Source organism: Gadus macrocephalus, chromosome 1, assembly GCF_031168955.1.
Source record: "Gadus macrocephalus chromosome 1, ASM3116895v1".
Taxonomy (NCBI): domain Eukaryota; kingdom Metazoa; phylum Chordata; class Actinopteri; order Gadiformes; family Gadidae; genus Gadus; species Gadus macrocephalus.
The window spans coordinates 21,745,517-21,772,358 of NC_082382.1; the positions used below are offsets into that span (position 1 = coordinate 21,745,517).

Genomic DNA, 26,842 nt, shown 5'->3' on the forward strand with positions numbered 1-26,842 from the left:
AACCAAAGGTTGTAGTAGGACCATAAAGAGGCCATGCCTCTATGGAACAAGTTTTGGGGCTCTAAGAGCCAATAATGGCGACGCTATTGAAATCTTACCATTGTGGTCGTTTTCAGTTTTGCACTTTGCAGACGGTCCCTAAGCTCGCAGCTGAAACCCGACAGCTCATAGAAGACAACGCAATTCACTATTCACTTAAGACGGATCGTTTGGATGAAAACAAGGTGGTAGCTTGTTCTCTAGGTTACTACATTTAGCTTGAGGTGTCAATTGTGTCGCAACGATGTTTCACTGATGATCTATTGAACCGCAAACTGAGAATCTGCCAATTTATTTCCAACTTTACGGAAGTTCCTCTCCGTTTATATGCCTTACTCACAAGTGGGTGAATTGACCTGGATATGAAACGTCCGTAGCGCAAAATAATATAACATTCGTTTTTTAAAGGGATAAGAAGAAGCTCTCCTCTCCTCTCCGTTTATATGCTTTACTCACAAGTGGGTGAATTGACCTGGATATGAAAGCATCGGTAGCGCAAACTAATAAAACATTAGTTTTTTTTAAAGAGATAAGCTGAAGCACTCCTCTCCTCTTGTTAAATTTTTTTTTATTCAGCAGCGGCGGTCATATTTCAGCAGCGGCGAATCGCCACTACTAGGTGCAGATGGGGGAAACACTGGTTGAGTCATATAGCAGAAGCTTTGATCAAAAGTGACTTAGAATTGTTATTAGAAGAAACTGGATTGAAAAGCATGTAGAGTCAAGGCATCGTGCCTAAGAAGTCACACACCCTAATGCATCCACTCGCTACAAATCAATGTCATGGCTGACAGGAAAATGTGTGAGGGATCTCTCCAGGCAAGAGTCTGGATTCAATGCATGGCACCAGTGACGTGTGAGCGACAGAAAAAGAAAGGAAGAAGAAGAAACAAAGAAAAGAAAACACATCTGAACCCAATCCAGGAAGAAGAAGCCCTAGCAGAGAGGGCGAGAGGTCAACCCCTACCTCCAGCAGCGGGGGGAAGTCCTCTATGTTGAAGGCGTCCAGCAGACCCGTGCTGCTCTGGTAGGTGGGGCTGCCGCAGAGCTCCACCTGCACGTTGACCGGGTCGATGATCGACAGCGCCGTCTCCTGCTCGCTGCCAAGGCAACAGGAGAACACCTGGACCGGGCCGTGACAGCACACACTTGGCCGTTACATCGTTATCACGTGGTAAACACTGGGGTTACCGCAGATGAGAAATTATATTTTAAGTATCTTTAAACTTTTTCTCTAAACGACTTTTTGCTCATTCGATTGCATTAATCTTTTACCTGTTAGGGACTGATTTTGCCAATTTATTCATTTAGATTTTTCATCGTAAAAATATAATTTCTTATTATTTTATAATAGGGAAGAAAAATATCTTATGAATGTAACCCTAAACTTCCCTCATTATAAATACATACAAAAATAGAAACCCCTTTCTTGTATTAACCACTTCATAATTTAGTACACAAGTGTCATGTGTCTACTACACCAGTGGTGATGGTTAAAGGAGAAGTCCCACCTCTATCCCGGCCAGGCTGCCAGAGAAGGGGCGGTCCAGGAGGCGGGGCTTGTAGGTCAGGACGGTGGTGCCCTTCAGGATGATGGCGTTGGTGTCCAGACAGGAGGAGTCCTCCACCACCACAAACTCTGTGCCTGGAGACACAGGAACCACATCCACGTAGAAACGACATAAACCACTGGGATACAGTCACACGGGGAAAGGATGAGAGCTGCAGGATATTAATATTAAATTATGTATTATGTACAGTTATTTGATGCAGCTTATGATATGGAATGCATATGGGATTTATATACAAGTTATATGAAATTTTACATATAAATTGAAGCTTTTATCCACATTTACATTTAGGGCATTTAGCAGACGCTTTTATCCAAAGCGATCTACAATAAGTACATATCCAAGGCGACATACATGAATTACTTTATTTGAAACATTGTTTAAAAGGGTAGATTCAACTGTTAACATTGGTTTCTTAGAATGAACAACCAACCAAGAGAGCGCCTGGGATTAAAGCCGATAAAGGCAACGTGTACAGGACATAAGGATCTAATCTTGGAAGGAACCCCCGTCTCTCACCTGTGATGTTGATCTTGACCTCCAGGTGGCGGTCTTGGTTGACCTGAACGGTGGATCTCTTGGTGACCACTCCGCTCTTCACTGTCTTGGGGCCGAAGGCCGGGGCCCCGGGGTCGCTGCCGGAGCTGGGCCAGCGCTGGCGGGGCGCGGTGCCCCCGCCGGCGCTGACGGGCGTGACCGGGGGCCACTTCTCAGGGGCCGTGTAGAGGAAGTCCCGGACCAGCTTCAGCCAATCGAAGATGAGGAAGACCCGCAGGTTGTTGAGCACCATGGTGAAGCAGGACGAGTCCCGGGTGGACCTGAGAGAGGACAGGCGGGGGGGGGGGGGGGACGACAGGCTGATGCATCACCAGGAAATGGTAGCTGTGAACGCATGAATTCCAGTGCTTGCATTTATGATTCTGCATGTGATTCTGCGGGGGGGGGGGGGGCCCTAGGGTGACCCCGTAACCCACCTGTAGTGGAGCTCCAGCTGCAGCGTGGCCCGGTTGGCTCCGGCCTTGGAGGGCTGGAGGACGCAGCCGAAGACGTTCCTCTTGGCCCGGCTTCGGTCCTCGCCAACACCTCCAGCCCCGACCCCAGCCCCGCCGACGCCGACACCGCTGCCGCTACCCCCCCGTCGGCCCTGCCTCCGGCCCGGCCCGGGGAAGCGTGCGTCGGGGCCAGAGAACCGGGTGTCGTACGCCAGCAGGGAGTGGGACACCAGGTTGATGGAGCGGGAGCCGTTGGAGTAGCTCTCGTACAGCAGCTTGGACTTCATGAAGTCGAACCTGAGGAGGGGGGAGAGAGAGAGAGAGAGAGAGAGAGAGAGAGAGAGAGAGAGAGAGAGAGAGAGAGAGAGAGAGAGAGAGAGAGAGAGAGAGAGAGAGAGAGAGAGAGAGAGAGAGAGAATCTTGGTTCTTAATGAAATAGATTCAGCCCTGAATTTTTCTTTATATTTGCTCATGTATTGTCAAGCTTTTATTTTGAGAGACAGACAGACAAACAGAAGAGGTCAGGGAGAGAGAGAGGGTGACAGACACAGATAGCATGATGCTAATGTCAACCAGGACAGATGTTTCTCTTTATATGAGGATCATTTACCTTCCTCTCACCTGAAGTGTACATGACACGGTGCGTGGACGTACCTGGCGAGGGAGAGCTCCTGTCCGCTGGCTTTGGGCTTCTCCACCAGCTCCAGACTCACATCCATCATGTCGATAAGGAAGGAGAGGGTGGTGTACACATCCCCGCTCAGCACCGTCTGGCCGGCAGACACACAGACGGACGGTCACACAGGAACCCAAAGCTGCACTGAAGAGCCTAGTCTACTAGCGAAGTGATCGTGTTTTTGTCGAGCACAGAATGACACATTTGTCCGTTATACATAATATGATGAGAGCAGTGAAAAGAACATTCAATGGAGCATTTTTTGTCAATTTTTGTCACTCCACAATTCACAACCATGAATCGGACCATACGGAAAATATTTTATGTAAAAAAGAAAAGCTCAAAAATGAAATTAAAAAAGTATAAAATCGTGAATGCCGTGATTCAGTTTGTAATCAAGAGTACGGCACTCATTGGAAGCGTGAGCACGTGCATGCGTGTGCGTGCGTGCGTCAGTGTGCGTGTGCTTGGGGCTCCTCACGTAGGAGCTGGGGTCCTGCAGGTTGTAGGGCCTCAGGAACTCCTCGACGGGCTCCCCCAGGTTGTTCTCCAGCAGGCCCCTGATCAGCTGGTAGTGCTCCAGGTCCAGGGAGCAGTGGACCGACGACAGGCTGCCGTGGATCGACATGTCTGGGACCGCATGGCTCAGCTCCCTGGAGGGCACGCGCATCATTACACACACACACACACACACACACACACAGTGAACAGACACATCGTGAACACAGCCACGGACACACACACACACACACACAGTGAACAGACACATCGTGAACACAGCCACGGACACACATACACACACACAGTGAACAGACACATCGTAAACACAGCCACGGACACACACACACACACACGGTGAACACACACACACACACACACACACACACACACACACACACACATCGTGAACACAGCCACGGACACACATACACACACACACGGTGAACACACACACACACACACACACACACACACACACACACACACACACACAGAGAGAACTTGTCGAGTAAGTTATCGAAGTCAAAGCGAAGCAAATCATAATTAACCATATTGAGTCCTCTACAATAAGCAGCACAACGATCAATTACGTTATAGCAGAAATATAGGTATATATTTTCACCAATGTTGACATTTCAACCACGGCATCCGACTAAACGCTTAATTAAAATCAAACTCATAAACATGACCACGATCCGAGCGCACATCGCTGGACCGTTTCCAGAACATCTCGCATGTGCAACTCCAGCCCCCGGGGGCACACTTGTGAGCGAACGGACGGCCGATAAAGTTGCGTGTCTTTGAAGCGCTCACTTGTCGAGGTTGCGCTCCACCTTGAGCTTGAGGCGGCAGCTCTCCTTCAGCATGTTGCCGCCCCGCCGGCGCACGGCGTAGGAGGGGAACAGCAGGTCAGAGGAGGAGGAGGGGGTGGTGGAGGGGTCCGGGTGGGGGGGTCCCCCGCCGGGCCCCTCGCCGGGCTGGGGGGGCTGGGGGGGCGGGGTGGGGAGGCGCTCCGCCGCGAACACGTCCAGCTCCTGGAGGTCCAGCGCCAGGCAGTCCAGCAGACACACGTGGCTCTCTGGGACAAGACAGCAAACTTTATTTATACAGCTCTCTGGGACAAGACAGCAAACTTTATTTATACAGCTCTCTGGGACAATACACCAAACTTTATTTATACAGCTCTCTGGGACAATACACCAAAACTTTATTTATACAGCTCTCTGGGACAATACACCAAACTTTATTTATACAGCGCTATCAGGCAAACTAACTTTTTATACAGCGCTATCAGGCAGGCTAACTTTATTTATACAGCACTTTTCAGGCAAACTAACTATTTTTATAGTGCCTTTCACACACTCAAACTTTCATCATGCAGCATGGGAGAGAGGCCTTACCTGGGCTGGTCCATCCTAGTCCATCAGGGGCAGTGGTGGCTCCGCAGGGGGGGGGCCGGCCCAGGGTGAACCCTGAGGGGGAGGTGATGGAGGCGGAGGGCGTGGAGGTGGGGGTGGGGATGGTGGAGGGGTAGGACCAGGGCTCCCTGTCCCCCAGGTGGATGCTGCCTCCAGAGCTGGCGGTCTGGGCACACTGCACGTTCTCCTGCAGGCCGCGAGGGGAGGAGTTAGAGAGCCAGCACAGGAACACCACGATGAGCCTCAGCCAATGAGAGTAAGCGCTTATCATCAGCTGATGTGCTTTTTGTTTGTTTTTTTAACGGATCATTGGGTTTTAACGATCACTCCACACTTCTTCTGCACATCCTAACTTATGTAATCACAACAACACTGTGAAAGCCCATTTTATGAATGCAATAAAAAGTGAGTTTGTATATTTCCTTTTTGTTTTACAGTCAAATCTACACACTTGGCATGTCATATGTTGTAAATAAATGGGCAAATCACGTTGGAAACACTCTAATTAGAAAATATATACTAATATAGAAAAAAGTGATAGATTTGGAAATTGGGATTTATACACACATTTTTCGGTTGTATAGTTAAACCTGATGAAGCTATACATCTTAAAAATGTTTTATGCACACATGCAAATTTGAGTTAAGAGGTTCACAGAGGGATAGACAAAAGCAAACGCACACAGCTTCAAACAGGGGCTGCACAATAGTTCATCACAGCTTGAGTACAGCTATTGCCGTAGCACTTTGTCCTGCCACACTACAGGGTATTGCCGTAATACTCAGTATTGTGATACAGCTGACACTGATGAGGTATTGACAGTCCTTCTGTACGTTAGAAAACCAACACGGCCCCTGTACCTTGTAGTGAGACGGGTCCTTGTAAGAATGAGCATGTAATATCAAGTTCTTCAAGATGGGATAACAAAAAGGATGGATTTAACTAATATTGTACTGTATTGTATGCCTTTCTCAATAGAAAAAGGTCAATCAACTCGAAACTACTAGACATGTTATACTCAAAAACACATTGCAACACATCCATGCTGGAACCAAATGTTAGTCAGAGTCGTGTATATTTTCAGTTATAGAGTGTGTGTGTGTGTGTGTGTGTGTGTGTGTGTGTGTGTGTGTGTGTGTGTGTGTGTGTGAGTGTGTGTTCGAATACAACAACAACAACAGCAGCCATTTGCAAGTCGGTGAGTCCACAGGGTCAAAGGTCATCATCACATCAGTGGGTTACCGCATGCGGCTGAGGAAGAGGAGGAGGAAGGACACGCGTGCACATGTGCGTGCGCGTGCGTGTGCGCGTCGGTGTGGCCGGTGACTCACCAGAGTTGGGAAAAAGGTGTGTGCCATGGTAAGTTTCTCTACCTTGTCTCGCAGGGAGAAGGTACCGTGCGCGCCCACGGGCAGGAAGGAGTTGCGCACGCGCAGCTGGCCCAGGTTGGCCACGATGAGGCGGGGCGAGCTGGAGCTCTCTGGGATCAACACCACCGGCGCCCCGGCCTGGATGTCCAGCAGGACCCGGGACGCCCGCTGGGGGTGCTCCCGGACCTGGGGGAGGGGGGAGAGGGGAGGGGAGGGAAGGTAGGGAGAGGGAGAGGGGAGGGAAGGAGGGGGGGAGAGGGGAGGAGGGGGGCGGGGAAAGGTGAGGGGAGGGAGGGAAGGGAGGGGGAGGGGAGGGAGAGGGGGGGGAAGGAGGGGGGGAGGGGGGCGGGGAAAGGGGAAGGGAGGGAGGGAATGGAGGGGGAGGGAGGGAGAGGGGAGGAAAGGAGGGGGGAGAGGGAAGTGAAGGGGGAGAGGGGAGGAGGGGGAGGGAGGGAATGCAAGGGGAGGGAAGGAAGGGAGGGAAGGGAGGGAGAGGGGAGGGAAGGAGGGGGGGAGAGGGAAGTGAAGGGGAAGAGGGGGGGGGGTAGTGGAGAGAGGGAGAGAGAGAAGGGCAGCAGGACCGTCGGAGGGAAGAAGAAGAGAGAGAGAGGGGCGAGAGGGAGGGAGGGAGGGAGGGAGAGGGAAGTGAAGGGGGAGAGAGAGAAGGGCAGCAGGACCGTCGGAGGGAAGAAGAAGAGAGACAGAGGGGCGAGAGGGAGGGAGGGAGGGAGGGAGGAAAGGGAGAGGAAGTTGGATTTCAAACCTTAACTTCATGGGCTATAGCTGTAGCTATATGCGTAGCATGAGCTATAGGCGTAGCATGAGCTTTAGCCATAACATGGGCTACAGCTCTGGCAGTGGCTAGAGCTACCACAGGAGCTTGGCCGTAGCGTTAATTAAGCCCTTAGCATGGGCTACGACTCCAGCATGGTCTCTAGGCCCGCGGGCGTGGTACTTACGGCCTGGCCCTCGATGGCGGCCCTCTGCCTGCCCAGGACGTCCTGCAGCTGGGTGAAGTGCTGGATGAAGGCCACCACCTCGGACTGGAAGCGCTGCGTGTGCACGTACTGCACGGAGGCCATCTGCAGCGCCACCTTCACGTCGCACTCCCGCTGCATGTGAGGGTCCGGTCTGCCGTACCTGGACGGCGTGAGGAGGAGCAGGGGGACGGCGTTTAGGAGAGTGAGCGTGATGGTGGGAAGGGGTGGTTCTTAAGGCTGCCCCTGGTTTAGCACGAGGGGGCATTCCAGTCAACGCCCCCTTTAAAAGATAGCCTGGCTAACGGCAGACCTCATCTCAATCTACATCGAGATGAGGTCTGGGAACCACACATTCATTTTCTCGTATTTGAGGCGTGGTTTACGATCGCCCGGAGCAGTTTATTGGGCGCTACAAAATGTCTATCATACGAGTCTGTACGTAAGCTCATAGCCAATCAAAGCCTGTTGGTAGCAGGGCAAATACATCCTTCTTGGTAATGAAAGAGTTCAATGCCGAAAGTTGCTATTTTTTCAAAATAAACTTGCGTTCTAAACTACTCAGAACACTATCTAAGGCTGCATCGAAAGGCAACGCGTCTGCTGCCATTTTGGATCCGTAAACTACAAGCTTCGGTGTCTCGCTTAGACGTCGTCATCATCATCGTCTTGCCGTCCCTCCCCGTTCTGTGATTGGTTCCCTATCTCAGGCGGAAAATCGGATCCATGGAATCCAGGCTGCCTGGCAGCGCGAAATGAAATCGCGCGCGAGGCAGCATGGGTATACCCAGGCTATTTAAACGATAGGCCGTGCATACTTTTGGATGTTGAACACCAAGGCCTCGCCTCCCCGGGTGGTGAAGCGCTCCCGGTAGAGGTCGCCGTGGGGGGTGAGGTCGCTCAGAGACAGGCTTCCCAGACTGCCTTGCAGCGACAGGTCGCCGTCTGAAACGTCGGACACAGTGAACAGCATCAAATGACAGAACGGAAATATAAATGGTGCAAGGCGGGGCGACGATAACAACGTGATTGTAGCTTTCAGTTTGGTTCGGTTGGTTACGTGTCAGACATTTTTGTAGGCATATCGGAGAGTCTTTGTAGTTCTGTACAAACCCAGCATTTCAAGGTGAGTGGACAGTTTGGAGACGCTAGCTTTGGCCAGCTCGTTGGTCTTCTTGTTCAGGACCAGAGAGAGTGAATGAACCTAACAACAACAACAACAACAACACCAACAACACCACAATCGTGAATAAGGAAGCCTGACCACATGAGTCTGAATAAACCTTCACATCAGTAACATCCTTGGTCTAACAACATCTCTTATCATGTACATGGTTGACACTCAAAATGAACAAACCTCCATTTTTAAAAGTCTCTTCCCACATCACAGCCCCGGGTTCTCCTACCTTCAGATCCAGCTTGGTGTTGACCGGCTCCGCCTCCTCCTCCTCCTCCTCCAGCTCCTCCATCTCCTCGAACCGGGGGCCCAGGCCCATCGGGTCGCTGAAGGGCTGCCCGGCCGCGGGCTGGGGCGAGGCGGCCGGGCAGCCCTTCAGCCCGTGGCTGTTGGCCGTGGAGCCCACGCCGAAGAAGTCCAGGATGACCACCCAGGTCTGCAGCGTGATCAGCACGTCCAGGCAGTTGAAGTCGATGTCCACGCTGCGGCTGAGCGCGCCGTAGCGCGTCCGGAACTCGGGGTGCAGCCGGTCCACCAGCAGCATGTTGATGTGCACCAGGGAGTCGTCGAAGCCCGGCGGCGGGCGGGGCGAGGGGCCGGCGTCGGAGGAGGCGGAGCCGGCGTCGGAGGAGGGCGAGGGCGAGCGCTGGGTGGGGGAGGGCGGCGGCGTGCTGGGGTAGGCCGGCCGGCGGTCCTCGGGCCTGACGCTGCTGGGGTGCCGCTGGTAGAGCTGGAAGACGTTCTGCGCCTCCTCCATGTGCGCGGGCAGGGAGCGCGGCATGGCCGGGTAGAGCGCGTTGGAGGCCGCCGGGCAGCTCTGGGACATGTACTCCTTGGGGCAGAAGGTGGAGGCCTTGGGGGCGCCGCGCGACACCATCAGGTGCTTGTGCTTGGACTCGGGGTTGGGCTCCAGGAGGTCCTCCATCAGCAGCGAGCGCAGGGCCAGCTGGATGGCCAGCGCCTGCGGGTGGTCCTTGGTGAAGTCCCCCTCCAGGTCCTGGAAGCGCAGGCACACCAGGCCCTGGGAGCCCTGGCTGAGGTCCGCCGTGAGCTGCACCTGGAGCTCCTCCACGCGGAAGGTGGCCCGCACCTGGGTGAAGGAGGGCGCCTGCAGGCCGGCGCCGCCGCCGCGCTGCAGGGGCGAGGGCGACGACAGGGAGCGGTACGAGAGGTTGCCGTGCAGGGGGGGGGGGTCCCGGGCGAACAGGCCGCCCTGGGGGTCGGGGAAGCGGGGGGGCTTGGTGGAGGAGGGGGTGGGGGGCGGAGGGACGGGGGGCTCGCTGGGGCTGGACCGCGGCTCCTCGATCAGGGACAGGTTGTCCAGGGTCTGGAGGACCTGTTCGTACACGGGCTTGCACAGGAACACCTGGGGGCAGACAGAGTTGAAGATCCATGAGTCCCTGTACAGTTTGGCTCCTTTTGCTTTCCTGTTAGACAACTTTAATCCTTCTCTCAAACTAAAGGCTGTCTGGTTACTTATTTTTGTGTGAAGTAGAATTAAAGGGTAAGTCAACCCCCAAATCACCTTTTTTCAGTGGAAAACAATTGTGCTTGGACCTGTGTGTGTGTGTGTGACTTCTTTTGCTATTTCTTTACTCCAAGATATAAGGTGGTGGAACGGGAGAAGCCCTCTGTAGAATATGAGGGGTCTGCTCAAAAAGACTTTTCCAGAGCGGTAGTTTCTTCATGCGTGTGCCTGCGTAGGGCTGTACCTGAACTGGGTTGACGAACTTGCCCTCCACCCGTAGCAGGCCCGAGCTCTGGTAAGGCTCGTCCAGGTCCAGGTAGGTGAACTGGGAGGCCTCGTTGACCGGGACCTTCTCCAGGGTGAACTGGATGGTGGTGTCCTTCAGGATGTGGAAGGCTGTCGGAAATCAACCACAAAAGGAGTTAATGAACTGTGATGAGAATGTCATTTGTTAAATGCTACATTTTCTGACAAATTCTGTTATTATCCGAAATAATGGCCGACACCTGCACCATGATCATGTGCTTGTAAATGTGTACTTCTCAAATTAAATAACTGATATATGCAGCATTGAATAAAGTTAAGAACGGAAGCAGAGAGGTTGCCCACACTAAATACACAAAGTTGCATCTTGTTAATGTTATGTTTTAGGCATGCATCTCACAGTACGGCTCAAAGCATCCATAACACTGCTCTAGCGTTGTTCTGAGCACCGCCGCGCTCGGCCCACCTTTCCCCCGGCTCAGCGACTCAAAGAAGTTGTGGCGCGTGAACTGGGGCTCCTCCACGCCGGCCGCGTGCGACGGCGACGAACACGAGCCCGCCGGACGCCGCGTCACCAGCTGGCTCATGCTGAGCGAGTACAGCCGGATGTCCTTCACCATCACCTGCAGCTTGTCCCCCTCCGAGTCCTGCCCCGTCACAAAGTTCCGGAGGATGATGCTGCCCAGGTGGCCCACCAGCAGCTCGGGGTGGCCCGGTTTGCGCGGGATCGACACCACCGGCGACTCGATGCTGATGTCCAGCGTGAGCTTCACCAGCAGCGTGTCCAGCGGCGAGCGCGCCTCCGCCTCCGCCGCCGCCGCCACCGCCGCCGCCGCCGCCGCCGCGTCCTCCTTCTCCTCGTAGGCGTACGCCCAGCTCTGGCTCTGGGTGCGGCTGCGCTTGAGCGGCGTCTCGAACAGCGACACCATGCCGCTGTACTCCGCCGTCTTGGTGGCGAGCACCGTGGACACCTTGGTGGCGGCGCTCTTCAGCATGGAGCGGAAGTTGTCCTCCACCTCGTTGGCCGACAGCGTCAGCTCCTTCAGGAACTTGGCCGAGTGGTTGTAGTGCAGCGACGCCATGTGCAGCTGCAGGGAGCACTCGCCCTGCGACCGCTCCGTCAGGTGGAAGTTCAGCGCCTCCGACGAGGTGCCCTCGGGGTCGGCGAAGAAGATGGCCTCGCCGGGCGTGGAGGTGACGTCCGCCACGTTGCCGATGCTGACCACGAACTGGTTGCGGCCGCCCTCCTGGGTGAGGTCCACCAGCTGCATGGAGCCCAGCGAGCCGTTGACCTCCAGCCGGCCGCCCATGGAGAAGTTCACCTTGGTGCCGGTGATGCTGGCCGTGGCGATCTTCAGCCCCTTCTTCTCGGGGCCCAGCGCGCCGCCGCCGCCGCCGGGGCCGGTGGAGACCGTGCGCAGCAGCAGCAGGTTGAGCCGGTTGATCTCCACCGTGACCTCCTTGTTCCGGTCGTAGGTGGACTGGTAGGTGCCGTCCTTGCCGTCCGCCGGCGCCGCCGGCTGCTGGGACGACGCCGACGCCGCCGCCGCGCTCCAGCCGCTCTCCTCCTTGGGGAAGGACTTCTGGAGGAACTTGAGGAGCTCCACGATGGTCTCGGGGTTGACGATGATGTCCAGGTTGTTCACCTGCATGCTGGTCACCTGCAGGGAGCTGTCCAGGTTCATGGACGGGCAGTCCGAGCTGACGAACTGGTACTCCAGCTTGATGAGCGCCTCCTCGTCCTTGATGAAGGAGCTGAACGGCGAGACGCGCTCCGCCGGGCCCCCCGTCGCCGGCTCCCGCCGCGGGCGCTCCGGCGGCGCCGGGGACGAGGGCTGGCTCTCCATCAGGCTCCCCGTGGGGATGTCGAAGGTCAGGTGCTTGTGGGAGGCCACCAGCAGGTCAAAGTCCGAGCCGAAGGTCTGCAGCGTGTCCACCAGCAGCAGGCCGTGCACCGTGAGCGCCACCTCCGCGTCGTACGGCCGCTTGACGAAGTGCGCGTTGGTGCCGAACACCTTGAGCACCGAGATGTAGCGGCCGTCGCTCTCCACGCCCAGCTGCATGTAGTTGATGTTGAACTCGGCGAGGAGGAGGCGCGACTCCACCAGCACCTCCCGCGTGTGCTGCTCCAGCGTGATCACGCTCTGGGTCAGGTTGCGGGCCGAGCCCTGGAGCTTCCACGAGCTGTCCTCCCTTTGGAAGATCTTCTCGTGGCGCAGGTGCAGGGGGTCGGGCGACCGGCCCGCCCGGCCCTTGTCCTGGCCCTTGTCCGCCCCGCCGTCCCCGGGGCTGGTCAGTCGGGCCAGGCAGCTCCTGAGGGCCGTCATCTTCTCCAGGTTGACGTGGACCTTCAGGTCGGGCAGCGTGCCCGTCAGCACCGCCCCGGGCAGCTGGGGGTCCGAGGTGTAGCGGAGCCGCTGCTCCAGCTGCAGCAGCACGTTGAACTTCTCCACCACGTGCGTGGGGCCCACCTCGCTCTCCTGCACGTGCTTCCAGTTGTCCTTGAAGTGGCCCACCATGATCTGCAGGTCCTTGAAGGACAGGGAGTAGCGCTCGTAGAGCTTGCGGCTGTAGGCCTGGGCGCTGCTCTCGGACGACCTGAAGCCCAGGACGTCGGGGCACTTGAGGGGCTCCTTCGGGGGGACGTCCAGCTCGGGGGGCGGCGAGTCCGGGGGGGTGGTGAGCGGGGTCCCGTACTCGTCGTCGCTCAGGTCTTCCTCCCCTTCAGGCTGAGTGGCTTTGAAGCTGGTCTTGGAGTCGAGCTCTGCAAAAAAAACACAGTGGATGGAAAGGGGTAGGAGTCAGTCAAAGCTAAGGCTGAGAATATGCAATAAGGATGAATCTGCCATCGCTGGCGGAACCTGTTCATTAGAGGAAGACAGATCGGAAGAGGGGCACCCCGTTAGGTAACGGGGTGAACTTGAACTTGAAAAAAGGATGCAGGGTTGTAGAGGACGTTACCTTGGGAGTTGGTGAGGAGGATCCGGCCCAAGTCAACCACGACCAGCATGGGGTCTTCGGATTGGAAGTCGTCAGGGAAAATGACCTGGGGTGCGCAGATGTCCAACTTCATGGTCCACCGCTTGCTGTTCTCCTACAAAAACAAGCAATTTGGACAATTCAACGTTTATTAGACCAACACTTGTTTACTACCATGACTACCATGAATGTTACTACTTATACTACTTCCACTTCCGATAAGTGACGTATAGGGATTTCAGATACAGGTCATTCAATAGGTTAGAGGTAGGGTTTGGATCATTTGTTCAAGGTAGGCAGTGGAAATTATCCCCGACTGAACCTAGTCTTTGACCGTTTGAGACTTACGATGAACTCTCCTACGAGCAGCTGGTCTATGGTCTGTCTGATCTCAGCTTTGGTCTGCATCTTCAGCTTGTTGTACTGCCTCCTGGCTGCCTCCGCCACCCTCAGCTCCAACTCAGACTGGTAGCCAAAGCCTAGGACGGAAGAAGTTCATACATGGTTCAATAATACCTGACATTTTGAAGAACAGGTTTGAAGACATGCATTAAAGGGCCGGTCTACCTTCCCATAAGGTGTGATGTTAAGCTATAGGATGATCTATCCATTATATCATAGATCTGCGTGGACACACACATATACTATTTTTTACCAATGTTGATTTTTAACATCATACCTGGTGGTGAAATATGGGGCCCTTTAAAGCAAGAATGTATTACTCTTTAATTCATTATTGGCTTTTTAGAAAAGTAACCAAAAGTAAAACATATTATTCTACGGCAATTTGTGGATATTGTTTCTAGTAAATCGTAAAAAATGTTTTGAACCATGTTGTTAACGTTGGATCTGTAGCACATTGATGGGGAACGTTTAAAAGTCAGAGGTATCCCGTTATTGAAAAATATTGCAAACACTTGACTTGGACCACTTCAACAACACTGCGGTATAATCTGAGATCCACTGAGACAATCTAAGATCATCTGAGGTAACCTGAGCCAATCTGAGGTAATGTGAGGGAACTCACCTGAGGTGTGGACCCTCCCCTTGTAGAAGAACTCGGTGACCTTCTTGATGGCCTGGGGGTTGTAGATGATGTTCAGCGGGCTGGTGTTCACCTCCAGCCTCCTCTCGAACTTGCACCTCACCGGGTTGCGCTCGTACGTCATCTCAAAGACAGGGGGCGCTGTGGCCTCCGCGGTGCTCCCTGTCAGACGGCGAGAGGGTGTCTGTGGTTACACTGGGGAACGGGCTGGGAGCCAGGGTCCTTCCCCACGGAGGTCTGTCACAACACTATCGTTCAGCATTAGGCTCACTTGGGAGGCCCGAGACCTCAGGCAATCTGTCAAGTTTGAATTTCAAAAATTGATTTGAAAGGGATTTTGGTTGCAGTAAATAGCGGGATAGAGAATTTCACAACCTTACAACCGTACGTGTTCAACTTGCAAAATATACATTTTTTATAACTTTTCAGTGTTAAAACTAACCAGGGAAAATAAGACCTACATTTTCTATACCTACCGAAAATGGGATGTTTTACAGAAAAAATTCCACGGAGCAATATGACCCACCTGAGATGTTGCTGCCCTGCCCAAAGGGTTGGCTACTAACCACAGCCACGCTGTCCTACAGAACGACACCGGGGACAACAGACGAACATTTCACCATAAGTATACCTGAAGGATATACTTGAACACAATGTGCGTTTGTGAGGAAAGCGGGAAGCAACGCACGGCCTTGGGGGAGACGAGGACGGGGAAGATGGTTCCCTGGGTGGTGAGGTCCCTGAGGAACAGCCCGCCCAGCTGCACCGACAGCAGGGAGGACTCGGAGCGCGGCAGCGACTCCACCATCACCTTCACACCTGCAGGAGACACGCGGTCGGCCCCTCAGGTATAACGACATGGGGCAGAGCAAACGTACAGCTGGGGCTTGGTTTTTATAGGACGGTTAAAGAATAACAACTGAATTTAAAAAGTGTTAGGATATATGATATAATAATGATGCAGAATAAGCTACAAAAGGCCATACAAGTATTTGACATGATTGTCAAATTATGTTATTTTATAACATAGATGTTGTTAACAGTATCAGATAACTCAAGCCGAATGACATAACACAGCATATCATAGCATAACCCTATAAAAACTGTTATGAACGAGCTTGATGACACATCATAACCCTATAAAAACTGTTATGAACCAGCTTGATGACACATCTAACCCTATAAAAACTGTTATGAACCAGCTTGATGACACATCTAACCCTATAAAAACTGTTATGAACCAGCTTGATGACACATCATATCATAGCATAACCCTCTAAAAACTGTTATGAACCAGCTTGATGACACATCATATCATAGCATAACCCTCTAAAAACTGTTATGAACCAGCTTGATGACACATCATATCATAGCATAACCCTCTAAAAACTGTTATGAACCAGCTTGATGACACATCATATCATAGCATAACCCTCTAAAAACTGTTATGAACCAGCTTGATGACACATCATAATATTGCATAACCCTCTAAAAACTGTAGCCTGTCCCAGAGAACTCCAGCTGGATGATATAGCATAGCATAGCATAGCATAGCATAGCATAGCAACAATATATAGGCCGTGGGCGGTACCAGAGAACTCCAGCTGGATGACCCCGCTCTCGTTGGCCCGGTCCCCGCGGGGGTCCTGCTGGAACAGGGTGACCGCCCCCTTCTCCAGCAGGAACTCCAGCCGGGCGAACAGGTGGTCCCGACGGGTGAAGGTGTTCAGGGACTGGGAGTGCTCCAGGGGGTCGAACAGGTCCTCCGTGTCCGCGGCTACGGGCGGGGATAGGGGAGGCAGGTAGACAGAGAGACAGAGAGACAGAGAGACAGACAGAGAGACACAGAGACAGACAGAGGGAGGGAGAGAGGGAGAGAGAGGAATAGAGGGAGAGAGACACAGAGACAGGCAGATAGACAGACAGAGAGACAGACAGAGAGACACAGAGACAGGCAGATAGACAGACAGAGAGACAGGCAGAGAGACAGACAGAGACAGACAGAGAGACAGGCAGAGAGACAGACAGACAGACAGAGAGACACAGAGACAGAAAGAGGAAGGGAGGGAGAGAGGGAGAGAGAGGAATAGAGGGGGAGAGACAGACAGAGAGACAGACAGAGAGACAGACAGAGAGACACAGAGACAGAAAGAGGAAGGGAGGGAGAGAGAGGAATAGAGGGGGAGAGACAGACAGAGAGACAGACAGAGAGACAGACAGAGAGACAGACAGAGGGAGGGAGAGAGGGAGGGAGAGAGAGGAATAGAGGGGGAGAGACAGAGAGACAGACAGAGGAAAGGAGGGAGAAAGGGAGAGAGAGGAATAGAGGGGGAGAGACAGACAGAGAGACAGACAGAGAGACACAGAGACAGAAAGAGGAAGGGAGGGAGAGAGAGGAATAGAGGGAGAGAGACACAGAGACAGGCAGATAGACAGACAGACAGACAGGGAGACGGACATACAGACAGACAGAGAGGAAGGGAGTGAGAGAGAGAGTAATAGAGGGGGAGAGACATAGAGGCAGACAGAGAGACGGATAGAGAGAAGAAGGGAGGGAGAGAGAGAGAGAGGAATAAAGGGGGAGACACAGAGACAGAAAGAGAGACAGACATCCAGCGAGAGAGACAAGCGAGGGGAGACAGAGAGACATAAAAAGAGAAGGGAGGGAGAAGAAGAGAGTCAGACAGAGAGGCCGGTACTCTGCGAGTCACAGTGGACAGCGAGGCCAACATCACAAGCAAAGGGAAGGCAGGCCGGCGCCCTGCGGTACAGGTACTGAAGCGGGGCCCCCCTCACCCAGTATGTCCCAGGTCTCCGGGCCCGGGAGGAGCTCCTCGGCCCCGGCCTCCAGGTCCTGGGTCTCTCCGTACCAGCCCCCCCAGCCGGGGAACCAGGACTGCAGGTACTGGACCATCCCGGAGCTCCCGCTCTTGGGGATGGGGCCGGGGGGGCAGTCGGGCTGCACCTCGCTGACGGGCTCGCGCACGCTCTGATTGGGGGGGGGGGGGGGGGGGAGGAGGCGGACGGGGGTCAGGGTGCTACAAAATAAAAGCCCTCAGAGACAACACATTTATGTGTACGGATAATGAACACGCAAACCCATTGAGATAATAAGATGAAAATATGGTGATAATATTAGAAGGTAAGGTGCTAATCTACATTTTAAAGAGCAAGGCAAACTCTAAATTTGTAATTATTTGTCAGAAACGTATGCTAAATTCCTAGTCATTTAGCAGACTTACAGTTGATTTAATTGAAGCTCAATGCTAACGCTGATGCTAATGACGGTACTAACGATTATCCTGCTAATGGCAATAATGCTAATGGTGATTGATCCTGATCCAGGCTTGCCTCTGCGATCTCGTCCTGCTTGCGGAAGCGGTCGTGGACGATCTCCCGGAGGCTCTGCAGCTCCTCCAGGGTCTGCTCGTCCTCCACCCGCTCCAGCTCCATCTGGGGGACACGAGGACACGAGGACACGAGGACACGAGGTCACAAGGTCATGAGGACACGAGGACACGCGGTCAGACCAGGGACAGACGCAGGGATCTGGGCTGAGCCGAGGCTAAGCCTGTTCCATACGGGAAAAACAATAATCATTATAATTTCTCTCCAAATAAACACGTTGTAACTGAGACCTTTGAGATTTCTCTTTAAGAAAATACACAAAATGTTCAAATAGAAAATGTTCTGATCGAAAATAACGTACAAAGACGTATCCCGCTGTTCCGCAATTTCTATAAGACACTACCGGTAAATTAATAAAATAAATGTACTTAGACAATATATACATAGTTTCAACCCGTTATTTGATTGTTTGATGCAAAAAAAGAAATTGCAATCTAAATTAGATTAAACGCACAGCCCTAGCAGACGCTCTATTAAGTTAGACACGGGACAGATAGAGATCTGGCCTGAGTATACGGTCTTTTAAAAAACACACTTCTACCAATGACGTCAGCCCCAGACGCTATTTTGACAATTTAACATAAGGGCATGGCTCAATTTGCATCACGAATGGAGAGATGTAAAAGTCATGAACTAGTATTTTTAAATCATAGATAGAATTAAGGTGAGGCCGTCGGGTTCAACTCTTCACAGTAATTATAGTGTCGGAGGAAAGGAAGATGGGGATGCAGTCCGGGTTTTACAACTTTCATGGTAGAAAGCAGACTTTTAATTAGCCGTTTTTATACAATTAGCCTCTGCTCTCTAAAGCGTGACACACCCTCATCATTCAGATCAAGTGGTGGACTATTCAGATCAGCAACTCGGACCACCTGCACTCTTTCACAGTTTGAGATCATTTCTCCCTGAGCCTTCATCAGCCTCCCAACTGCTTCCATACCTACACCCTGCATATTAGACCGTACAGCTTCTAATCTTTTTAATGAACTCTTTCCCGTTTTTTTATTGTCCTATTCGTCGTATTTCAGTATATTCAGTCGCATTCTGTTGGATCCGTGCCCTCAGCTTTCAAACCGCTGCTTAATAAACCTAAAATTGAAGGGCAAATCCTGAAGAATTATAGACCAATTACAAATGGTCTTATTATGTCACTTGTATAGGCTGTCGCTGACCAATTTACCGCCTAAAAGCTCAGCAATCAGAAACCTTGGGATTGATTTTTGATTTGTCGTCTGACATTCAAGTGTCATAAGAAGGCCATTACCAAGACACCATTTTCGTATCCTTGTGATATTGCTCAAATCCAACCTACTCAATCATTGCGTGATGCTGAAACTGTAACGCATTCATTTGTATTTTACAGACTTGACAACGGCAATGCCCCTCTCTCTGTTCTTCTTAGTATTGCGGTTGAAAGTCTCCAGCTTTTTCACAATGCTGCTGCCAGAATCCTGACAATAACTACAAAATTCACACCCTGGCCTCCCTTCACCGGCTACCCGGGCAGGCCAGAGCTGATTTTAAGGTTCCTCTTTGAACTCATAAGGCCTTCTGTTCTGAGCTTTCTGAGCTCAGGACACCATATATGGTGGCCCTCCCTGTTCCCTCGACACTGGTCCCTTTGTCCCCTCCCGTCAAAAAAGAAAGGGTTGGCTTCAGAGAATTTGCCTAGCGTGCGCCTCATCTCTGCACTAGCCTTCCACGACATCTACCTTAAAACCAAGAACTCGGGTCCATCACATTTTCAAACATCCCTAAAACATTGATGTTAAAAAAAATATATGAATTACTTTTTTTTTTACTCAAAACATACTTTAATGTTTAAATGTGTTTATTATCAATTTAATCAAAGTAGTTCATTGATTTTATTAATGTGGTTGTTATATTGAATCTATATTATTAGCTTACTGTATGTTTTGTATTTATTTTAAAGTTGTATATTATTTTAAAGTGTTCCGGGACCATGTTGCATGGCAATATTGCCCTTCATATCAAAATGTATTGATTGAATCACCTCCGGTTGATGCCTGAACCAGCCAATCAGAACATTAATCTTAACATGTCCATGCTTGTCGCTCAAAAACTGAGATAAAATTAAGTTACGCAACAGATGCGCATCTGTCAACCAAGAGCATTCCAAATCCAGCCAAAGAACTTCCTATTTAATCAAGTTAAGAGCGAGCCAATGGTGTGCCGTGGGAGTGTCGAGCACCTCTTCGTGTAGGCTGAGCAGCGCCCCCTTGACCCTCTGGAAGTACAGGTCTGTGTAGAGCCGGGCGTCCCTGGCTCTGTGCAGGGCGAACTCCCAGCTCCTCCTGTGTCTCTGCTCGCGGATCTCATTCAGGTTGGCCTGGATGGCAAACATCCACCACTGGCGACAGCTACACACACGGCACCCGAAGGAGAGAGAGGGGGGGTTGGAGGTATTGATTATTCATGTGTTTCATGATTACTGCATATAGAGTCTGGTGGTGGATGAGGTTCTGGCAGATAGTACTGCACGGTAATGCAAAGAAATCATTAATTATTTGTAACCACTTTATAATGATTGGTGGAAACCAGCAAATCCCCTAAGTAAACTATGATTACACGCAACGTATTGTCTTTCAGGGCCTAATATACTCAATCTGGATCTTGGCGAGAATGGAAGGAAAGGGAACGCGTATACCTTCCAGTGATGGGGACTTTGGGCCTCCACTTCCTGAAGAGCATTTCCCTCTCCCTGCGGTCCAGCTCTTTGAGGAAAGCCATTATCTGCTGGTACTGGATCTACAGAGACAAGAGAATCGAGTCAAACGGCAGAACGAGGCGCTTCTAGCTTGGAATGCATTTGGTAACACAGAACCCGCCTGGAGACCCGGGCAGTCTGGACACAGATACTAACTAATTGTGATCAGCGTCCAGCTCTCATACACACGCAGCAAAGCTTTCAGGGCAGCCGAGGGGTGAGAAGCCATTCGCAAAATACACAGTGACCATAGGTAGACGATCATAAGGGACCTTCGACAGTAAAGGCTAAGTTATGGTTCCACGTCGACGCAACGCATTGACCAGCGCAGTCGTGAACCTGTTTTGGATCTGCGTCGGGTGGAACCATAATTAGACCTCAAAGCTTCAGGCTTCCTTCGTAAACCAACGGCCCAGGGACTGACACACCCTCCAGGGGGCGGACCACCACCACGGTGAAGCCCGTCAATGAGAACCCAACGGGGACACGGTGGAAGAGCGAGAGGATGATCGGAGGCGTGGGGGGCCCGACCTGGGACAGCCGCAGGGCCATGGGCTCCAGCTGCACCTGGCCCTCGATGCGGGCCGAGTGGCGCGACCGCAGCGCCTCCTTGGCGGCGTTTCTCCTCAGCAGCACCGACGCGCACACCGGCTCGAAGATGTACTGGTGCTGCCGGCTCCGCATGCACTCCGTCATGGCGTCCTGCTCGCAAAAAACAAAAAGTGACTTAGGCCCAATCCCATTTCTACCCCTTACCCCTTCAAAACAAGGGGGAGGGGTAAGGGGAAGGGGTAAGGGGTAGAAATGGAAATGGGCCTAGAACCTCAGTTTAGTTACTTTTTTTCAGAGTTTAGGTTATTTTTTGAGAATCCGTCGCACCAGCTTGCAGTATAATAATATGGGAGAGAAAACCAAGGCCATGATGACCTTAAAGCTGTGTTGACTCTGTGGAGTGAGTGTGTGTGTGTGTGTGTGTGTGTGCGTGTGTGTGTGTGCGTGCGTGTGTGTCCGTCTCTGTGTCTGTGTTTGCTGTGATTGCACCCTGACCTGAATCTGGTTCGCCGGGAGGTTTCCCAGCATTTCACACTCAGTGTCCCAGTAGACGCTGAAGTCCTGGATCTCCAGCTGCTTCTGACGCACAAGCTTCTGGACCTGGAGGGGAAGTGGCATGGAGGGATCAGGCTTTTAGAATCACAAGATCATTTTGGCAGGGAGGCAGGAAGCTCTCGAAACGAACTCTCAGGGGAAGTTTATTTGGTTTATTTAAGCGAAACGTACGGGTTCTTTGGTAGAGTTCTGTGCCGACACATTGTTGATGCAAACGCCGAACGAAAATGGCTTCCCTGGATCGGAGAAGTCGTCCTCAAATCTCAAGTGCACCCCTTGGATGTTTAACTGCAAAGAACAACAACACAGAATGTAAAATCAATTCAGGAAGAAAGCGTTGAGAATGAATTAATGTGTAAAAGCTGCATGATTCTCTGTGATGGTTTACCTCAATGTTCTCCACTATCTTGGTGACCACAGACGCAGTGACTGAGTGCCAGTACGACTCCCCTCTCTGTTCACACTCACTCTGGAGAGGAAGAAGATCAAAACATCAGCATCCTGTCGAGAACCATCACCATTTTATTGAGATGAACCCACAACAAGACTTTTATGAAATGGAGCCACTTGGGACCTTGGAATTGGGAATCGACCTTGAGAGCTTAATTCCTCACACTAATCTTCCGTACACGATTACTAAATCACATGTTATCTTATTCTATTCTGTTTCAAGGTATTATATTTTATGCTCCGAAAACTTCTATATGTTTTATCCACAGATGAATATGTAAAGAAATCTACCAAAGCAAAGAGAACACACAATTCCACTCTGTACTCAGTCCAAGCTCAGTTTAATCTAAGCTAGATCTTGTAGAACTTTGAAGCAGGGCGAACTGTTGTTATACCTTTATAACTTATTAAATTGCGTAGTTGTTATAAGTTTGGATGGCTCTTTATTTATTCATTCTACGTTCAGACAGAAACGATTGCCGTGGTTCAAAGTCCCACCACAATCTCTAAGCGAAGGCTGATTGGATCTCCGGCCGTCTCCTCACCCTCCACTTGTCCTCCAGCGCTTTGAGGAGGAGCTTCTTGCGCTCCTTCTCCTCCTCGCGCTCCCGCTCCTCGTCAAACTCCTGGGGACGGGCGGGGCCGATGACGAGGTTGAGCTGGGAGATGGAGATGACCCAGGGTTCGCTGTGGAGCCGATAGAAGGGGATCTGCAGGGTGATCTTCCCGATGAAGCCTGGAGGGCGCAGACGTTTGGTTTGAAGACAAGACAAGCACTGCATTCCGCCCAGATAGGCATGACCATGTAGAACATTATAACAAAAACATAATAATTTTTATGACGAAAACCATGTGAATGCTACTGAGTGAACAAAAAAAAGAAAAGCTATCTTTCTGGGTCACCAAAATAATCTAGGGCAAAGAGCCTGAGCTAGAGCAGAATGTGTGGAATACACACAAAACATAAGCAGTAAAGGACCAAATAATGGGCTTAAAATTGATTTTGGATCATTCACCATAGCCACCTCAAAACATACTTTGTTTTTCCTCATCAACCCTGGATCATGCTTGAATAGAAAACAAAACCACAGTAACAAGGACACTGCAGATATAGTTAAATAGTTAAATACATGCCTTCCAAAGTGATTTCAAAGAATGCTCAGCCAGATTGTGTGTGAAGCGTGTTTTTCCTGATCGATAAGATAAGATGCACATTTGTACTCAGACGAGAAAATCGAGTTCAGTTAATGAATTCCTTCATTAAAGATGACTGGAAAAGCTTATGTATCTACATGCCAGAAACTATTAGTAATACTCTAAGAAACCAGAACGGTAGCAGGGATCGTGAAATTTAGAGACGTTAAGCAATGAATAGGAAAAGGTGTACAAGCCGTACAAAACAAAACAGGTAAAACATGCTTTGACTCCCTTCCACATGAACCTACAAAGCAGCCGTGGTGGGATCGGAATGCATATATATATATATATATATATATAATAAACACAGGTAGACTTTATAACATGGAACAACGGGGAGAGACTGGAGGGGAAACTGGTCTGCTAGAGGGCTGGGTTGCATGTGTCCCCTCACCTGCTTTGACCTCACAGGGCAGATCAAACTCTCTGAGGGCATCCCTCCTCAGAGGCAGGTTCTCCAGCTCCACCGCACCTGGGAACACACACACACACACACACACACACACACAAATACACATAGGCGCACATTCAGACACACAAGTAAAATCCGTCAGCTTAACGTCTGCAGTTCTAAAGCACCTTCAGAAGGAACACAGAAAGTGGGAACGCTTCATATATTCTTTCCCTGATAATTATGGGAGTTGGGGCAGTGACAGATATTGTGGCTGTGAAGGCCTTTGAGTCAAAGTCCAGTTTATTGCAACCATAACAATGGAAATAACATTGCTTGTGCCCACTGTCATGCCCACATAAAAAAGGACCTCAGTTGAGGGTACATGCATCTGCGCCTATAGTTACAGGCACTGATTTAATAAATTAACCCTGTAAGATAATAAGTCAGCATTAAACACAAAGACATATACAATTAAACAAGTTCTACAAATGTGCGTTACAAAGTGCTCGTTGTGCTGGCTAACCGCTTGTGGTATAAAAGAGAGAGCATACCGCTTAGTCTGAGTCTGCAACCAAAATTAAGGATTAAGGGGTATACTAAATTATATTAAATGTACTTGACTTCTTTAGCTTTTATCTGTTGTATTTGTTGTTGTTGTGTTCGTCGCTTTTGCTATGACACGCTATCACAACAATGTCTGGTCAGAAACCTACAGCTGTAGGATTTTCCCCATTTGGGATTAATTAAATTCATTTTATAAGGCAAATGGTTATTGGGACCACATACAGTCCTGATTTTCCTATTGTGCTTTCCTAATTATCTCAGGTATAAAATATGACATATATGTGTATGCTTTTGGTTTGTGCACCATTTTGGAAGTTACATGTAGTGCATGGCGTGTATCGTCGTTGCATTCCTCAAACAGACCTATATAGAATATAATGTGCCTGGTATTGTAAATGCAATGCTCGCTCAGTTGAGCTAGCCAGGATCCCAGCAGACATAGATTCCAGCAGAGCACATGCCTCTCATTCATTACTGAGACATCTGTAATTACCTTTGAGTAGGGCGATGGAGAGCTGGTCTGTGTTCAAGTTGCTGACATATTTCCCCAGGTAGGTGTTAAGGACCCAGGCGACCAGTCCCTCGAGCATGATGAGGTTTCAGGGACGCGGGGGAAAGGGAAGGGGACTTGACGGAAAACGTTGTGGAGGAAATCTTGGACGACAGATATTCTCTCCCCTCTAAGGAACAAGAGGCCAGGGGGATGGCGGGGGGGAGATAATAAGACAGCACACAATTCCAATACTTTTAGATGTATAACAAACAAGTACATTAGTAGGACAGGGTGTCTGACTCTTCCATTCAGTGAACTAGTCCAAACAACGACTGGCTGTTGAAGTTATTTTGGACTTTAACTTTAAGGGCTATACCTGTCAAATTAACAATATTTGGATAACAGTCTTCGACTGCCATTGCATCCCGTACTGATCTGATAAACCTTAACATTTCCAATAATAGCAGCTCCAATATCCCAGATCAGGGGCGGAGTTTGAACAGGTATAGTGTGAAAGTGTTATAACCACTGTACATCTAAACAAGGACACAAGGGTAACCTGACAGTTCACGTTTGAGCCGCCACCAACAGTGTCAGTACAACCTTGATACCGGGCTTAATTCAATTAACAGTACTTAGGGTCAGTCTCACCAGAAGGACAGGCGTCGGCGCACCGCTCGATGGTCGTCAGCCCAGACTGGCTGGGGAGCCCATGTTGGCCTGTGTCGATACTCAAGTCAGTGATCTTGTCCAGTCATGACTACACAGGACAGGTGTTACAATCCGAGCGGAGGCAGTTCTATTTTATTATTGTAGTACACGAAGGGCTCCACTCTAACTCTCGATACAAAGTAAATTAACGAGGTAGTTAATCAGCTGTCAACCACATTGGAAGCACAGACAGCGCGGGGGGAGACAGGACAAGGTTGTTGTCCTCGTTAGCTAGAGGAGCTAATGATACAAACTTCATTCACGTATCGCCGGAGCCAATGAGCCGAATGTTTTCCGATTAAATAAACCTATGGGATGTAGGCTGGCGTTGGGTTTCTACGAGAAAGCCGCCACGGGTAAGCGGGCTGGGGTTGTCTTTCCTGAGGTCTGAGTTGGAGCTAAAAGAGTAGCAGATTGGTGATGGGACAGGTTCCGGTCACGTGATAAAAACAAAGTATGGTTTCGATTCTTTTTACAGTGCACGATCGAGACCTCTAGCGGTGGGCAGGTGAAACGACGTATAGGAGTGCCAAATTTGTGTTTATTTATAAATGTGTCTCGAGTCCATAAATTGATTCAACCTAATACTTTATAAATAAATAAAAATAAATAAGACCCTCAGTGTTTGTGAATGTCTGAATGTCACATCTGATGGGCAGATATAGTCAAATAAGACAAGCATTTATTGGCATTTTGAGAATGGCTCTTCCTTACCTCCATGTAATTCATTAATTCCGTGCTTGCTTTCAAGACTGACGTGCATGTTTGTGCACATAGAACCTACGTTTGGTGTCCTGATCTAAAAGGGCAATGTAGATATTATCCACAGTGTGAGTGTATATCCAACCATACAGAATTGGTGCAAATGCACCACATTGGTGGCATTTATCTCTGAGGAATATTGGTGAGGGATGCTATGAAGTGAGAACATAATGCTCACGCACTTTAGCACTTATTTATGATATTAATAAGTTCACTGTTGGCTGAGCGATGGCCGGCTTCAGAATATACCACAGATGTGTGTGACTAAGCACTCCAGATGTGTTGGTTCCATCTTCTTACAAACAGCCAACCCTGCCCATAGATTTGACCAATATTTTTTTACCTAACCATCCATTATCCAATGATAATTTTATATCAATAAATAAGTAACTAATAGTTGAATGCTTTAGTTTACTTAAAATTGTATTCATTGCTAAAATTGTATTATTATTATTTGGAGAATCCGAGATTGAATGATCATAGGGATGGCAGGCGGCCTGTAAAGGAAAATCTGTTTCGGGTTAAGTGCTAATCTCTATCCATGTTCCTGA

General features: G+C 50.4%; 1 protein-coding gene across 1 annotated transcript in view; it reads right to left on the minus strand.

Annotated features, from left to right (window-relative positions):
- The window catches only part of vps13d (vacuolar protein sorting 13 homolog D), a 52,317-nt gene extending 26,351 nt beyond the window's left edge, over positions 1-25,966 (minus strand). The window contains exons 1-33 of the mRNA XM_060057789.1: positions 25,470-25,966; positions 24,819-25,005; positions 23,762-23,839; positions 22,716-22,906; positions 22,109-22,189; positions 21,892-22,008; positions 21,661-21,765; positions 21,145-21,315; positions 20,554-20,654; positions 20,098-20,266; positions 17,829-17,930; positions 17,274-17,466; positions 16,069-16,254; positions 15,166-15,296; positions 15,004-15,058; positions 14,460-14,639; positions 13,781-13,911; positions 13,415-13,547; positions 10,920-13,217; positions 10,434-10,585; positions 8,951-10,087; positions 8,658-8,748; positions 8,363-8,489; positions 7,527-7,707; positions 6,571-6,753; positions 5,180-5,384; positions 4,593-4,857; positions 3,760-3,931; positions 3,257-3,372; positions 2,585-2,899; positions 2,130-2,428; positions 1,551-1,684; positions 1,007-1,162 (exon numbers count right to left, since the gene is read on the minus strand). Of these exons, the coding sequence (XP_059913772.1) occupies positions 1,007-1,162; positions 1,551-1,684; positions 2,130-2,428; positions 2,585-2,899; positions 3,257-3,372; positions 3,760-3,931; positions 4,593-4,857; positions 5,180-5,384; positions 6,571-6,753; positions 7,527-7,707; positions 8,363-8,489; positions 8,658-8,748; positions 8,951-10,087; positions 10,434-10,585; positions 10,920-13,217; positions 13,415-13,547; positions 13,781-13,911; positions 14,460-14,639; positions 15,004-15,058; positions 15,166-15,296; positions 16,069-16,254; positions 17,274-17,466; positions 17,829-17,930; positions 20,098-20,266; positions 20,554-20,654; positions 21,145-21,315; positions 21,661-21,765; positions 21,892-22,008; positions 22,109-22,189; positions 22,716-22,906; positions 23,762-23,839; positions 24,819-24,915 (8,052 nt within the window). The 5' untranslated portion in view covers positions 24,916-25,005; positions 25,470-25,966. The remainder of the gene's footprint in view (positions 1-1,006; positions 1,163-1,550; positions 1,685-2,129; positions 2,429-2,584; positions 2,900-3,256; positions 3,373-3,759; positions 3,932-4,592; positions 4,858-5,179; positions 5,385-6,570; positions 6,754-7,526; positions 7,708-8,362; positions 8,490-8,657; positions 8,749-8,950; positions 10,088-10,433; positions 10,586-10,919; positions 13,218-13,414; positions 13,548-13,780; positions 13,912-14,459; positions 14,640-15,003; positions 15,059-15,165; positions 15,297-16,068; positions 16,255-17,273; positions 17,467-17,828; positions 17,931-20,097; positions 20,267-20,553; positions 20,655-21,144; positions 21,316-21,660; positions 21,766-21,891; positions 22,009-22,108; positions 22,190-22,715; positions 22,907-23,761; positions 23,840-24,818; positions 25,006-25,469) is intronic.
- Between the last annotated feature and the right edge of the window lie 876 nt (positions 25,967-26,842).